Source organism: Engystomops pustulosus, chromosome 11 (assembly GCF_040894005.1).
Source record: "Engystomops pustulosus chromosome 11, aEngPut4.maternal, whole genome shotgun sequence".
NCBI lineage: Eukaryota > Metazoa > Chordata > Amphibia > Anura > Leptodactylidae > Engystomops > Engystomops pustulosus.
Genome location: NC_092421.1, coordinates 64,691,772 through 64,705,583, shown reverse-complemented (window position 1 = coordinate 64,705,583; position 13,812 = coordinate 64,691,772). Strand labels below are relative to the sequence as shown.

At 48.4% G+C, this 13,812-nt stretch overlaps 1 protein-coding gene across 43 annotated transcripts in view; it reads left to right on the top strand.

The window, feature by feature from the left end:
* The window catches only part of TCF7L2 (transcription factor 7 like 2), a 157,931-nt gene that overhangs the window by 59,195 nt on the left and 84,924 nt on the right, over positions 1-13,812 (top strand). For 35 of the 43 annotated variants that reach the window (XR_011850859.1, XM_072131438.1, XM_072131439.1 and 32 more), the window contains exon 4: positions 11,107-11,163. The exons of the other annotated variants lie outside the window; for them this stretch is intronic. Coding sequence is in view for 34 of the 35 variants with exons in the window: in XM_072131438.1 (XP_071987539.1) it covers positions 11,107-11,163 (57 nt within the window). In the remaining variant the exon portion in view is untranslated. The remainder of the gene's footprint in view (positions 1-11,106; positions 11,164-13,812) is intronic. 43 annotated transcript variants of the gene reach the window in all.

Below are 13,812 nucleotides of genomic sequence, written 5' to 3'. Positions count from 1 at the left end.
TCCACGTGTGGTACCTGACCAATAGACTAACTAGGAATAAAGTGCAGCGGTCCCGGCCACCCAGGCCTCTGAATGCTCCATAGGCCCACTCCGCATAGGAGAGACCAGCCAACCCGGACCAATGGATGGAAGCGCCCACCCGGTTGTACACCTCTGTGTTAAAGGGGCACTGAAGCAGGAAGTGGTCCATGCTCTCCAGCAGGCCACCGCACTCCTCCCGGGGACAACCCCTTTCCTCAGAGCTCCTACACTTCAGATTGTCCCTCACACACAGCTTTCCATGGAAGCAGCGCCAAGTCAAGTCCCAAAACTTCAAGGGGATCCTGATGGAATTCAATAAACTCAAACCCACCCCAAGATCCCGACTTGGGCAATCCCTGAGGGCCAGAGGCTTCTGGAAACGGGCAAACAGAACCCTTTTGTCAAGGGTTTTCCTCGACATGGTCCTGATCTCCCACATTCCCAGACCCCACCGGCGAATCACCTTCAGAACCGGGGTAGCGTAAGCCGGAAGATGCCCATGCGGTGTGCGGAGATCCTTCACTTGTCCTCCTGTCTCCCATTCCTGGAAGAAAGGCCGAAACCATCCCCTGCAGGAGTATACCCACGGAGGAGCCCTCTCTTTCCAGAGGTTTGCTACATTGATTTTAAGAAAGGTATTCACTAGGAACACCACAGGGTTGACCATACACAACCCTCCTTGTCTCCTCGTGCGGTAAGTAACCTCCCTCTTGATTAGGTTCAGCCTATTCCCCCATAACAGCTGGAAGAACAGACTGTAAACCCGAGTCCAGAGGGGTTCTGGCAACATGCACACACTGCCCAGGTAAATCAGCAATGGGAGCAGGTAAGTTTTGATCAGATTAACCCTTTCTCTGAGGGTCAAAGACCAACCCTTCCACTGGTCCACCCTCTGAGCGGCGATCTTAAGCCTGCCGTCCCAGTTTTGCATGGGGTAATCCCCCTGGCCAAATTCGATGCCGAGAACTTTGGCAGAGTCTTGGGGCCCTGGAAGAGTGTCCGGGAGATCAAAGCCTGGACCTCCCTCTCCCAGCCAGAGACTCTCACACTTATCCCGGTTGATCTTGGACCCAGAAGCCTCTGAGTAGCGGTAGACCTCTGACATCACCCATTGCGCCTCCCCTCTCGAGGACACAAAAACAGTGACGTCATCAGCATACGCTACCACCCTTAGAGTGGCTTCCGGTGCTGCCCGGTCCATCCCGACTCCCACCAACGGCCCACGATCAACCCTCCTAAGGAATGGGTCAATCGCGAACACGTACAGTAGTGGGCTCAGAGGACAACCCTGGCGAACACCAGACCCAACCTCAAAAGAGCGGCCAATCCAACCGTTCACAAGCGGGAAACTCTCTGCCCCTGCGTACAAAACTTTCAGCCAATTGACAAACCCACCCGGCAGGCCATACCTCAGAAGGACAGACCAGAGGTACTCGTGGTTAACCCGATCAAACGCTTTTGCCTGATCCAAGGACAGCAAGTACCCCTTCCAGTTACCAGCCCTGCCCTGTTCCACTGCCTCCCGGACACAAAGCACAGCACTAAATGTACTGCGGCCTGGAACAGAGCAGTGCTGGGTCCCCGAAAGGAGCCGGGGTGCAAACTGCACCAGCCGATTAAACAGCACCTTTGCCAAAACCTTTCTGTCCGTATTGAGAAGCGCTATGGGACGCCAGTTCTCAATACGAGATCGGTCCTTACCCTTTGACAGGATGATCAGGGCAGACCTCCTCATTGACTTCGGCAGAGCGCCCGAGGAAAGACACTCATTGAATACCTCAGTCAAGAGGGGAACCAAGGCGTCCTTAAAGGTCTTATAAAACTCAGATGTTAAGCCATCCGGACCCGGCGATTTCTTGAGGGCGAGCCCTTCAATCGCCCGGCTGACTTCCTCTTCCCTAATCATCTCTGTCAAAACATCAAGAGAGGGGTCTACTCCTGGCTCAGGGACAGTTTCAGCCAGGAAAGCCGACATCACATCCCGATCTAGATCCTTCCTGCCCAAGAGGTGCGAGTAGAAGGATCTGACGACCTCCAGAATCCCTGATCTGGACCTTTTCAGGGATCCCGTACTGTCAACCAGTCCTGTGACAACTTTACCATTCACTGACATCTTGCAGTTTCTGTAAGGGTCGGGCGAGCGGTATTTCCCGTAATCCCTCTCAAAAACCAAAGATGCGTGTCTATCGTACTGACACCTCTTCAGCAAGGATTTCACTCTGGAGATGTCCTCACGACTACCTCCAGTCGAGACGAGATGCTCGAGTTTCCTCCTCAGGCCCTGATACAGGCGGTACCTGTCCAGGCTCCTGAGGCTCGAGAGCTGGCGGAAGAATCTCGCCACCCTTTTCTTGAGCATCTCCCACCACTCTGACTTACTGCTACAAAGGCCCAGCAATGGTACCTGGCTCTGAAGAAAGTCCTCAAAGGATTGTCTTATCTCTGCTTCTTCCAGGAGAGACGAATTGAGCTTCCAGTAGCCTCTTCCCATCCGGGGGGTCTCTGTAACATTCAGAGAAAACAAAATTAAACAGTGATCGGAGAACTCCACCTCAACAACGGACACTGGTGAAGAGATGGCTTCCTCCTTTAAATAAAACCTGTCTATTCTAGACCTACAGCTACCCCTATAATATGTGAACCCCGCGTGGCCTGGGGTGTGCCGGATGTGGACATCCACCAGGCGAGCCTCACTAGCTATGCTATTAAGAGCGACGCTATCATAAGTCAGCTTGTCTCTGGAACCTCCCCTATCCTGGGACCTCGTGACAGCATTGAAGTCCCCTCCAAAGACCACCTGCCGACTTGTAAAAAGGTAGGGCTTGATCCTCATAAAGAGACACTTCCTGTCCCACTTGGACTGGGGACCATAGATGTTAATTAGGCGAAGTTCTTGTCCCTTCATGAGGACATCCATGATCAGGCACCTCCCCATTTCTAACTCAATAACTCGTCGGCATTCTACCGGTGCGGTAAAAAGGACCGCCACTCCGCTATACGGCTCGGCCGCAAGAGACCAATAGGAAGGCCCGTGTCTCCATTCCCTCTTAGCTTTAAACACGGCCGCCAAATCTGGCAGCCTGGTCTCCTGCAAAAATAAAATGTCGGCTTCAACACGGCCGAGAAAATCAAAGGCCGCAAATCTAGCCGCATCAGACTTAATGCTGGCGACATTAATGGACGCCAGCGTCAACGGAGTGGGTGCCGCCATCATGAGTGATTGAGTTAGACGGCTTTTTTCTTACTAACTCCCTTCCCTCTACTGTCCTCTGAGGATGATCCCTTTTCCCTTTTCCCTTCAGAATTGGGGCAACTTCTTTTTAACGAAATTGAGGTGTCCATGTTATTACTGGCCCCCAAGGACCCACCCGGACCACCCTCTCCTTCGTCCTTGTCTCCTGGCTCTGAGTCAGTCTCCCACTCTGAGGACCCAGCATCCCCAGAGGATAGAGACTCGGCGCCCCCTGCAGGCTGCTCCGCCGCCACCTCCAGAACCCACCCTCAGCCTCTCCTTCCGAGGAGGCGATCTCATCGAGGGTGAGGAACTGGTTGGAAAGCTCAACCAGAGGGGAGGAAGTTTTCCCTTCCTTAGGTACCTTAGATAGGCCGCGTTTTTTCTTTTTCTGCTTGCGCTTATTTTCTAGCCAAATCCTGTTATCCTCATCCATACTCTCATAATGGGAGGACGTGGAGGACATGGCACCTTTCTCGCGCTCCATCCTCCTGACCTCCTCATCCAACTCATCATCCCTCAGGGCCTCAGTAGCATGACCAGCCTCTGAGGAAGGACCAAGGGTCACCCCAGCAACCTGAGGCTTCCCCAGTTCTCTCCCTTTTTGTCTGGCTTCAAGCCGCCTTAACTGAGAAGGCGACTTCTTCTTGCTTTTCTTCACAGGCCCCTCAGCTCCTCCACCTCTGCTGGTACCTTCCCCAGCAGAAGCAACCTCATGGCTCTCCTCCACTGGGGTCACAACCGCATTGGCAAAGGAGCGAGGACAACGGCTGAAAGGGTGACCGAGCTCACCACACAGGTTACACCTAATGTCCTTACAGGATGCAGCGAGATGACCTAGCCCACCACACAAAGCGCACTTCTGCACTTGGCAGCTGGCGCTAAAGTGTGTGGGGTCACCGCACCTGTGACAGACCTTCGGCTGCCCCTGGTAGAAAATCAGGATTCTGTCCCGCCCAAGAAAGGCTGAAGAGGGAATGTGGGCGACTGTGCCGCCTGAACACTTCAACTTCATCATGAAGGTCCAGGCCCCAGACCAAATGCCAAATTCATCGCGGTTTTTCTGAGGTACCTGTACAACCTCACCATAACGACTGAGCCACGTCATGATGTCCATGCAAGAAAGTGACTCGTTACGGGTCAAAACGGTCACTTTCCTGACTGTGTTTTGGCGAGACACTGCTTGCACAGCAAAGTCTCGCCATGCGGGCTCGTTCTTTGCCAGCTCATAATTCGACCAGAAGAGCTCTAAGCCCTCCGGCCGAACAAAGCTGACATCGAACTCCGGAGTACCATAAGGATGTATCAGGGCAAAGATGTCACTAGCCCTGAAGTTCATCTTCAGGAGGAGCTCCACCACCCTTGACCTGGGTGGGCATGCGTCACTGCCCCTCCAGCGAAGACGAACCACATTCCTACGGGCAGCTCCGGGCCCGGTTGTGGGTAAAGACCATACAGTCTCTCCCCCCCTTTTCTCTTGGAAGGCTGCCAGGCCATGCCTGTCTGTCCAGAAGGACAGATCAACATCTCTCCCCTCTACAGTGATTGACTTTTCCCCTCTCCTGAGAGCCTCCAGAAGACGCCTTTGCAAAACGCTGTTCCCAGAGCCAGGAGACAAGGAGTTAACCCCACTTGCCCCAGCGGTGACACTCGCATAGCTCCTTATGGGAGCGGCCACCACTGGGGGTGCAGATGGACCAGCACGCACAACAGGATCACCCCCCTCAGCACCATTCACCAACCCAACATTCACCACACTATGTACAATACTGCCTCGCTTCCTTGCATCACTCACACCAGCTGGGCCAGGAGGACCTGGGGTTGCCTCGGCGTCACTGGGCACTGGGGGTAGAGCTACCTCCATAGCTGATACAGCCTGAGAAGAGGCAGCTCCAACCCCGATCTTACTTGTGCCCTCTGCCTCATTGGCATTAACCCCTTGTTGTCCTGCAGTTTTTATAATGTTTGAGCATCGCTGCTCGATTGGTGGTAGAGGCCTCTTGTCCTTACAGACTCCAGACAGTCTTTTTGCCCCTTTCATATCTTCAGAGTTTGATGCACCAATACAGAATAACACTTTTCCTGCGACTTTCTCTGCAGGCTGCACGGGATGTTTGGGAGGCGCCGCACTACAAGCCCCAGCAGCCCCATCACACTGCCGCTGCTCACCGGAGCAAGCAACAGCGCTAAGGGCCACAGGAGCCACCGCCACTGCCCCTGGCACTGGGCCACCCCCCCCTCCCACTGGGGGGCAGCGCACAGTACCAGGACCTGCCAGATCGCCCTCACTGTCCGGCCTTTCGGCCGATGCCTTCCCTGCACCATCCTTGCTACTACAAACAAGGCTGGTGCTCTGCGCCATGATGGAACGTGGCTTTGCACTCTCCCCGCACCCTGGCACCGAGTCCACTGCAGGATTCGTGCTGGGCTGGGTAACGGGGCCTACACGACAGGCTGGCACTGCTGCCCGCCCGGAGGGAACAGGGAGGGGACGAAACACCAGATTCACCTCCTGAGACGCCTTGGTCTTCTTGGGTCTCGTCTTCTTTCTCTTTTGGTCGTCACTCGGGATATCATCGCCGAAGGAAAAGTTCTGGAGGTGAACTGGGGACTCAAGCTGACGGATCTGAGCCATTAGCGCCCCCCCCTGGCCGCTGTCATCACTTTCCTCCTCCAGGTTGGCAGAGCCGCAGCCTGATGGTAATGGCGCTTGCTCCGCAGGCAGCCTGTCGTGCGAGGCCTGCTGGTGTTGGTGCAGGCCACCAGACGGACACGGCAGGTCTTCCTCTTCCTCCTCATCATCGCCATCATCCGCCTGGATCTCAAGCCCCTTCAGCTTTCTCAGCTGCTCCTGGCGCATGTCATCAAACCTCGCATCATTCTCCAATTTTTCACGAAACGGACCGCTGTGCTCACGGATAAGATGACGCTTCTCCTGCAGAGCGGTGACCTCGGCTTTTAGTCTGTCTATGGTGGTAAGTAGATCAGACTTTTTCTTTCTCTGCGTAGCCACCCCCGCTAGGGCCAAGGTCTCCCTTATCTCCTCCTGGAGCCTCCTCAGCGCTTTTCCAGCTTCCTCGTACTCACGGAGGTGCTCAGCAATCCGGGAGCCATAGATGGAAGCAGACTCCCGGGCCTTAAGATCACCCCATGCTTTTTGCACACCCCCGTGAGCACCCAGCTTTTCAGCTGAACCACCCAGCTTTCCCGCACATACATCCAGCTTTCCAGGAGGAGCACTCAGGCTGATGTCACTTGCCTTGATCTTCTGTGAACCGGAGACCTTGCGGCTTCCCTGGGTCTTGGGGGTGGCAGCCGAGGTCACATCGCTGCGTCCTTGGCTCCGGGCAGATCTTCTCACCCCTTCTGCTTTGGCCGGTAACTTGTTTTTCCTGCCTCCCGCCGGCCTGGTCCGGGAGACAGGAGCCTGGGACTTTCCAGCTTGATTCATCCCAGAGAACCCACTCCCTCCCTGGGGAGGAGAGAGCAGGCCTGGGTGGATGGAGATTGCTCCAGGTGGTGCAGGAGCTCAGCAGCACACAACCACACCCGTCAGCAGCTCACAGCAGAATGAGAATGCACTCACTATTCTGCTGCTGGTGCAGTCACTGTGTACATACATGACATTACTTATCCTGTACTGATCCTGAGTTACATTCTGTATTATACTCCAGAGCTGCACTCACTATTCTGCTGCTGGTGCAGTCACTGTGTACATACATGACATTACTTATCCTGTACTGATCCTGAGTTACATCCTGTATTATACTCCAGAGCTGCACTCACTATTCTGCTGGTGCAGTCACTGTGTACATACCTGACATTACTTATCTTGTAGCGATCCGGAGTAACATCCTGTATTATACTCCAGAGCTGCACTCACTTTCTCCTCTGTGCCGGGCCTGCTATGGGATGATGGTGTTTCTGTAGCTCTTCCAGGGGTGGTCCTTTTTCAGTGAATTGAGGGGCTTGGGCTCTGGGAGGAAGGAGCCATGTGTTCTTAATTTTGGATATTACGCTTTTTCTGGAGCGCCCCGGCCCAATTCCAACACCAGATAATCGAGTTTGTAGCCGTGTTTCACGTGTGCTGTCTTTACATAACAAGTAAAATCAGTGTGTGCTGGTCGCGCTCCAGGGACTCGGGGCCTGGCTTTCCTCACAGCGCCAGGAAGACACCATAATTCCTATAAATTCAATTTCTGCTCCCCTCTCTCTGCGCTCACCCGACGCCCTCTGTGCCTGGAACCCTGGTGACTGCTCAGCATCTGCCAAATACATTGTATCTAGTCTCTTAAAGGGATAGTCACCCCCATACTCTACTAACTGTACAGTTATATGTAGGACAGGAACAAAGAACTGTTACTCTCTGTTATCAGCCATTTCATCCTGGGAAGAGGTGACTGTACAGGGGGGGATACATTCTATTACTCTCTGTTATCAGCCATTTCATCCTGGGAAGAGGTGACTGTACAGGGGGGGATACAATCTATTACTCTCTGTTATCAGCCATTTCATCCTGAGGAGAGGTGACTTTACAGGGGGTTACAGTCTATTACTCTCTGTTATCAGCCATTTCATCCTGGAAAGAGGTGACTGTATTGGGAACTACAATCTATTACTCTCTGTTATCAGCCATTTCATCCCAGTAGTTGTGTACTGTAGCTACTCAGCCATAATTGTTCCTCCTCCTCTTCCTATGATTAGAGGGTCCTTCAGTCGTCGGCTGAGTACGTTCCTCATATAATGAGTAAACGTCACACAGAGATTATTACAGTAGTATATTGCATATATTTCCATGGAGCGGTATATTATATACAGTCACTTCCAATTACCTTCTCAGCTGCGCAGGTGGAGTGCACTGTGACATTATTATAAAATTAGAAATACATTTTTTGTTCTCATTACCCATATAAAATGTTAGTAACCTGGGAGACTGAGCAGTGTAGTGGTCTGTGCGATATAGAGTGCGGGTCACTTTAAGGAGTGACTACATATACAGTCTGCGACTGGCGGCTGAGATCAGTCACATATCATGTAATATCTGGAGGTTATATCAGTGCTGGAGCATTATAAGAGGATGATATCAGTCACATATGATGTAATATCTGGAGGTTATATCAGTGCTGGAGCGTTATAAGAGTAGGATATCAGTCACATGTGATGTAATATCTGGAGGTTATATCAGTACTGGAGCGTTATAAGATGAGGATATCAGTCACATATGATGTAATATCTGGAGGTTATATCAGTGCTGGAGCGTTATAAGAGGAGGGTATCAGTCACATAGCATGTAATATCTGGAGGTTATATCAGTACTGGAGCGTTATAAGAGGAGGATATCAGTCACATGTGATATAATATCTACAGGTTATATCAGTACTGGAGCGTTATAAGAGGAGGATATCAGTCACATGTGATATAATATCTACAGGTTATATCAGTACTGGAGCGTTATAAGAGGAGGATATCAGTCACATATCATGTAATATCTGGAGGTTATATCAGTACTGGAGCGTTATAAGAGGAGGATATCAGTCACATGTGATATAATATCTACAGGTTATATCAGTACTGGAGCGTTATAAGAGGAGGATATCAGTCACATGTGATATAATATCTACAGGTTATATCAGTACTGGAGCGTTATAAGAGGAGGATATCAGTCACATATCATGTAATATCTGGAGGTTATATCAGTACTGGAGCGTTATAAGATGAGGATATCAGTCACATATCATGTAATATCTGGAGGTTATAAGAGGAGGGTATCAGTCACATATCATGTAATATCTGCAGGTTATATCAGTGATGGAGCGTTATAAGAGGAGGATATCAGTCACATGTGATATAATATCTATAGGTTATATCAGTGATGGAGCGTTATAAGAGGAGGATATCAGTCACTTATGATGTAGTATCTGCAGGTTATATCAGTACTGGAGCGTTATAAGAGGAGGATATCGGTCACATGTGATTTCTTGTCTCCTCTCACAGTATTATCAGACAAGGGAGAGGATGATGGTTCGTGGAGCCCCCCTCCTGCCAGACATGTGGGGGCTTCCAGCGCTGGGGATCAGGGGGTTGTAGCGCTGAGCCAGGTGTAGGGGGAGACACTTGTAGGATCTATAGCAGTGATGGCGAACCTTTTTGAGCCTCAGTGCCCAAACTTCAACCAAAAGCCACTTATTTATTGCAAAGTGCCAGCGTAGCAATTTAAGAAGTAATGTTTCTCCTTGTTCATTGACAACCTTCAATTCTTCAGCCTCCCAAGGACACCAACGCAGTTGAAAGGAGGAGGGCAAACTCATCTATCATTGTAGGAAGATTCTGCAGGCAGATTCTTTGAGTTCTGTCTGGTGAACTTTATTCTGGGGTGATGTCCTGGGTGCCAACAGACAGGGCTCCGAGTGCCGCCTCTGGCACCAGTGCCAAAGGTTCGCCACCACTGATCTATAGGAAGATGAAGCTGATTGTTACCTAATCCTGCAGCACACACGGTCGGAAAGTCATATGTGAGAGGGCGGAAGGAAAATCTACTTCATTTAGGGAAAGAAAACAAACTTCTTCTAATTACTTGGCAGAGAGCAAAATCTCAGGCAGAACGTAATAAGGGCCTCAACACTTCACTGTTATAGCAGGAGACCCAGACTGTACAAATATAAAGGTGGGGAACCCCATGTATATACATAATAAGGGGGATCAGCTCATGTATATATGTAATAGGGGGATCAGCTCATGTATATATGTAATGGGGGATCAGCTCATGTATATATGTAATGGGGGATCAGCTCATGTATATATATGTAATGGGGGATCAGCTCATGTATATATGTAATAGGGGGATCAGCTCATGTATATATATGTAATGGGGGATCATCTCATGTATATATGTAATAGGGGGATGAGCCCATGTGAAAATATAATGGGGCATCATCTCATGTATATATGTAATAGGGGGATGAGCCCATGTGAATATATAATGGGGCATCATCTCATGTATATATGTAATAGGGGGATGAGCCCATGTGAATATATAATGGGGGGATCAGCTCCTGTATATATGTAATAGCACTTGTACTTTATTGCATTTTTTAATTTCTGTATTCTATGACTTGATCATTGTCACATTATTAACCATGTTGTGAATTATCAGAGGTAACAAAGTATCTAAACTTATAAAAATGTTTTTTTAAAAGTTTTGCTATACTTTTCAAAAAAGAATAATATGCAAAATATTTATGACGAAAGATTTCTTACAAAAAACGCAGCATGTAAATGCAACCCAATACAGCGGCTCTGGATCTTTTGGAATTATTGGACCTTTGTGTTTGTGGCTTGAGGACCCCCTAGTCTGTGTCATGTTTCAGCGTCCGGCAGGCACTGGATATACAATAATAATCCTTAGCTGTGGGGAGTGATAGGAATCTGTAGTCGAGGGGGGAGGGGCATCTACCTCTTTTCGTTACTTCCTTTGTTTTCCTGTTCTGTTTCCATTGTTCGCTTTTATGTTTGTTTTTACTTTGAACTTGAGTATGGGAATATGGAGAAGCGGCTCCTCTGGACGCCTTTTTCCTGGGCCTCACTCAAGATGACATCACCACCCTCCTATGACATCAGTGCCACCAGCAGCAAGGCACCAGTTGCAGTAGACCCCAGGGCTTGTATATTGCATTTGTTTTATTTTTTTCCTTGATTCTTTGTTTTATTTTCATTTCCTTCATTTATTTATTGTTTTTCTTCCTTTTTTAATTGTTTTTAGTTGGAGATGGAGTGTAAATGCTTTTAATTGTGCATGTAATGTAATTGGACGCGTTTCATTCACCTGCTGACGCGAGTTTTTTTCTTCATCTTAGTGCTTGAATGTACCTGTAGACCTGCATCTAGCTTCTTGTTGCAGCCCTTTGATGCAGGTAGGACACATTATAAATAGGCTTGTTGCTATGGGGAGTAATAGAAGTCTGTGTGTTGTGTATCGCTAACCTTTATCTGCTCCTTGGACACTGTAATGACAATCATGGAGTATTGCCTGATTGAGACAAAATCTGCCTGGCTCCTTAGAAATAACTTGTCCATGAATTTTGGGGGTCAACCACAGCACCCTTCAACCATCACACACACTAAAGGGTAGGGGTTCCCCATTTTTCTAAAAGAACCATGTATTTGGATATATCCATTAAATATGGAGGAGGAACCCCCTGAGTAATGAGAGTGGTGGGAGACATAAAATATGGAATTCTAACATTCCACATCAGATGGTTAAAGATTGGAGGGTCCCATTTGCAAGTTTTTGGGTTTATATCTAATATAGAGTAACGTAACAGTGTACCCCCACTTAATCTGATAATTTATTGTGGGTGTCCATGCATTGCAATTGTTGAGATCCTAACCTTCTAGCCCAGGCAGTAACCTAAGGGTTTATTTCATTCCAACAAGTTTCATATAGTATGTTTTTGACTGTGATATATCTAGATTAATTATGGAGGGGCAAGACAATACCCCCCCCCCCCCAATCAGAGAGTAATGAGGGACAAAAGCCACCCCTGTATGCAGTACAATCTCAGGGTTACCTCTCATCTGAAAAGTTGCTTGTTTTTGAATATGATATTTCTTGATAAAATTTTAAGGCAAAGTCCCCCTTCAGCTGGTATCCAGCATGGTGAGAGTTTCTGGGGGAGCCCATTACAAACACCCCAATATTATTGGACAGAGCAATGACTGATGGAGTCCCTCTGCTTCCAAAAATTTTCCAGTTGCATGATTTTCAATGTGATTTTCATTGTGTTATCGAATGCTTGCAGTATCAATCTCTCCATGGTCCCGCTCTGTTCACATCAAAAGCTGCATTCAGATAACAACTAGCTTCATATTGCGAAAAAGAGTAGTGCATTGTGGGTGTCGCATGACTGATAGTGGGGTGGGGCTGCTTGTCCTTAAAGGGGTATTCCCATCTGCGCATTCACATTTAATTAAATTCATTTGCCATATGTAAACATTTCTTCACTTGGATGTTATTAAAAAAAATTTTCCTGTGTGAAGATAATTTCTCATAAATGTTGCCATGTTAACCCTTAGAAATGAAATGACTTCCTCAGATACGACCACCCTGCACTCTGGCAGGGGTGGCCAGACATGCGCTATAGAGTTCTGCCAGACCTCCTGGATTCAACGTTCATTACTAGAGGGCGGCTGTGGGACCTGGAGTAACTCCCAGACATTTAATATTCAGAGACTTTTTGTTTCCCTGTGCAATCACTCCAGCAGAGGTGGCCGTATCCAAGGACACAGTCTTCTTTCTAAGTGACCATATCACTACATTTATGAAAAAATATCTTCAAAAAGGAACACTTTTTGTAATAACATCTAATTGAAGAAATGTTTATATATGGCAGATTAATGAAACAGAATGTGAATGCCAAGACAAGAATACCCCTTTAAGAACAAGTAGCAGAACTTTGAATGAAGCTCTGGGTGTGAAGGAAGAAGTTTACTAAAAAGTTGATTGGTAAAGTTATATTTCAACGGTGTAGTCAGAGGATTATTCTATGTAGGGGTGCCTCCGCCCCAAAACCTTCACTATTATAACACTGAGTGGCCATAAACACAGAAAATGACCCCCAATCAGTCCCTTCACAAAGTTACTAAATCATCTGTGCGTTTGTGGAAATAATCTGATTGTATCCAACAATATATCAAATGTCTGTGAAAAACCATCAATATTATTTTACAGTGTTATTTGTTGCTGGTAATTGTTACATTTGAAGATTGGAAATCAATGGCTGAGATTTGTAGAGGACACAAACATAGTGGGGGAGCTCCTACATACAGACTACAAGAGATCAGGGGGAGCTCCTACATACAGACTACAAGAGATCAGGGGGAGCTCCTACATACAGACTACAAGAGATCAGGGGGAGCTCCTACATACAGACTACAAGAGATCAGGGGGAGCTCCTACATACAGACTACAAGAGATCAGGGGAGCTCCTACATACAGACTACAAGAGATCAGAGGGAAGGTTCCTACATACAGACTACAAGAGATCAGGAGGAAGGTTCCTACATACAGACTACAAGAGATCAGGGGGAAGGCTCCTACATACAGACTACAAGAGATCAGGGGGAGCTCCTACATACAGACTACAAGAGATCAGGGGGAGCTCCTACATACAGACTACAAGAGATCAGGGGGAGCTCCTACATACAGACTACAAGAGATCAGGGGGAAGGTTCCTACATACAGACTACAAGAGATCAGGGGAGCTCCTACATACAGACTACAAGAGATCAGGAGGAAGGTTCCTACATACAGACTACAAGAGATCAGGGGAGCTCCTACATACAGACTACAAGAGATCAGGAGGAAGGTTCCTACATACAGACTACAAGAGGTCAGGGGAGCTCCTACATACAGACTACAAGAGATCAGGGGGAGCTCCTACATACAGACTACAAGAGATCAGGAGGAAGGTTCCTACATACAGACTACAAGAGATCAGGGGAGCTCCTACATACAGACTACAAGAGATCAGGGGGAGCTCCTACATACAGACTACAAGAGA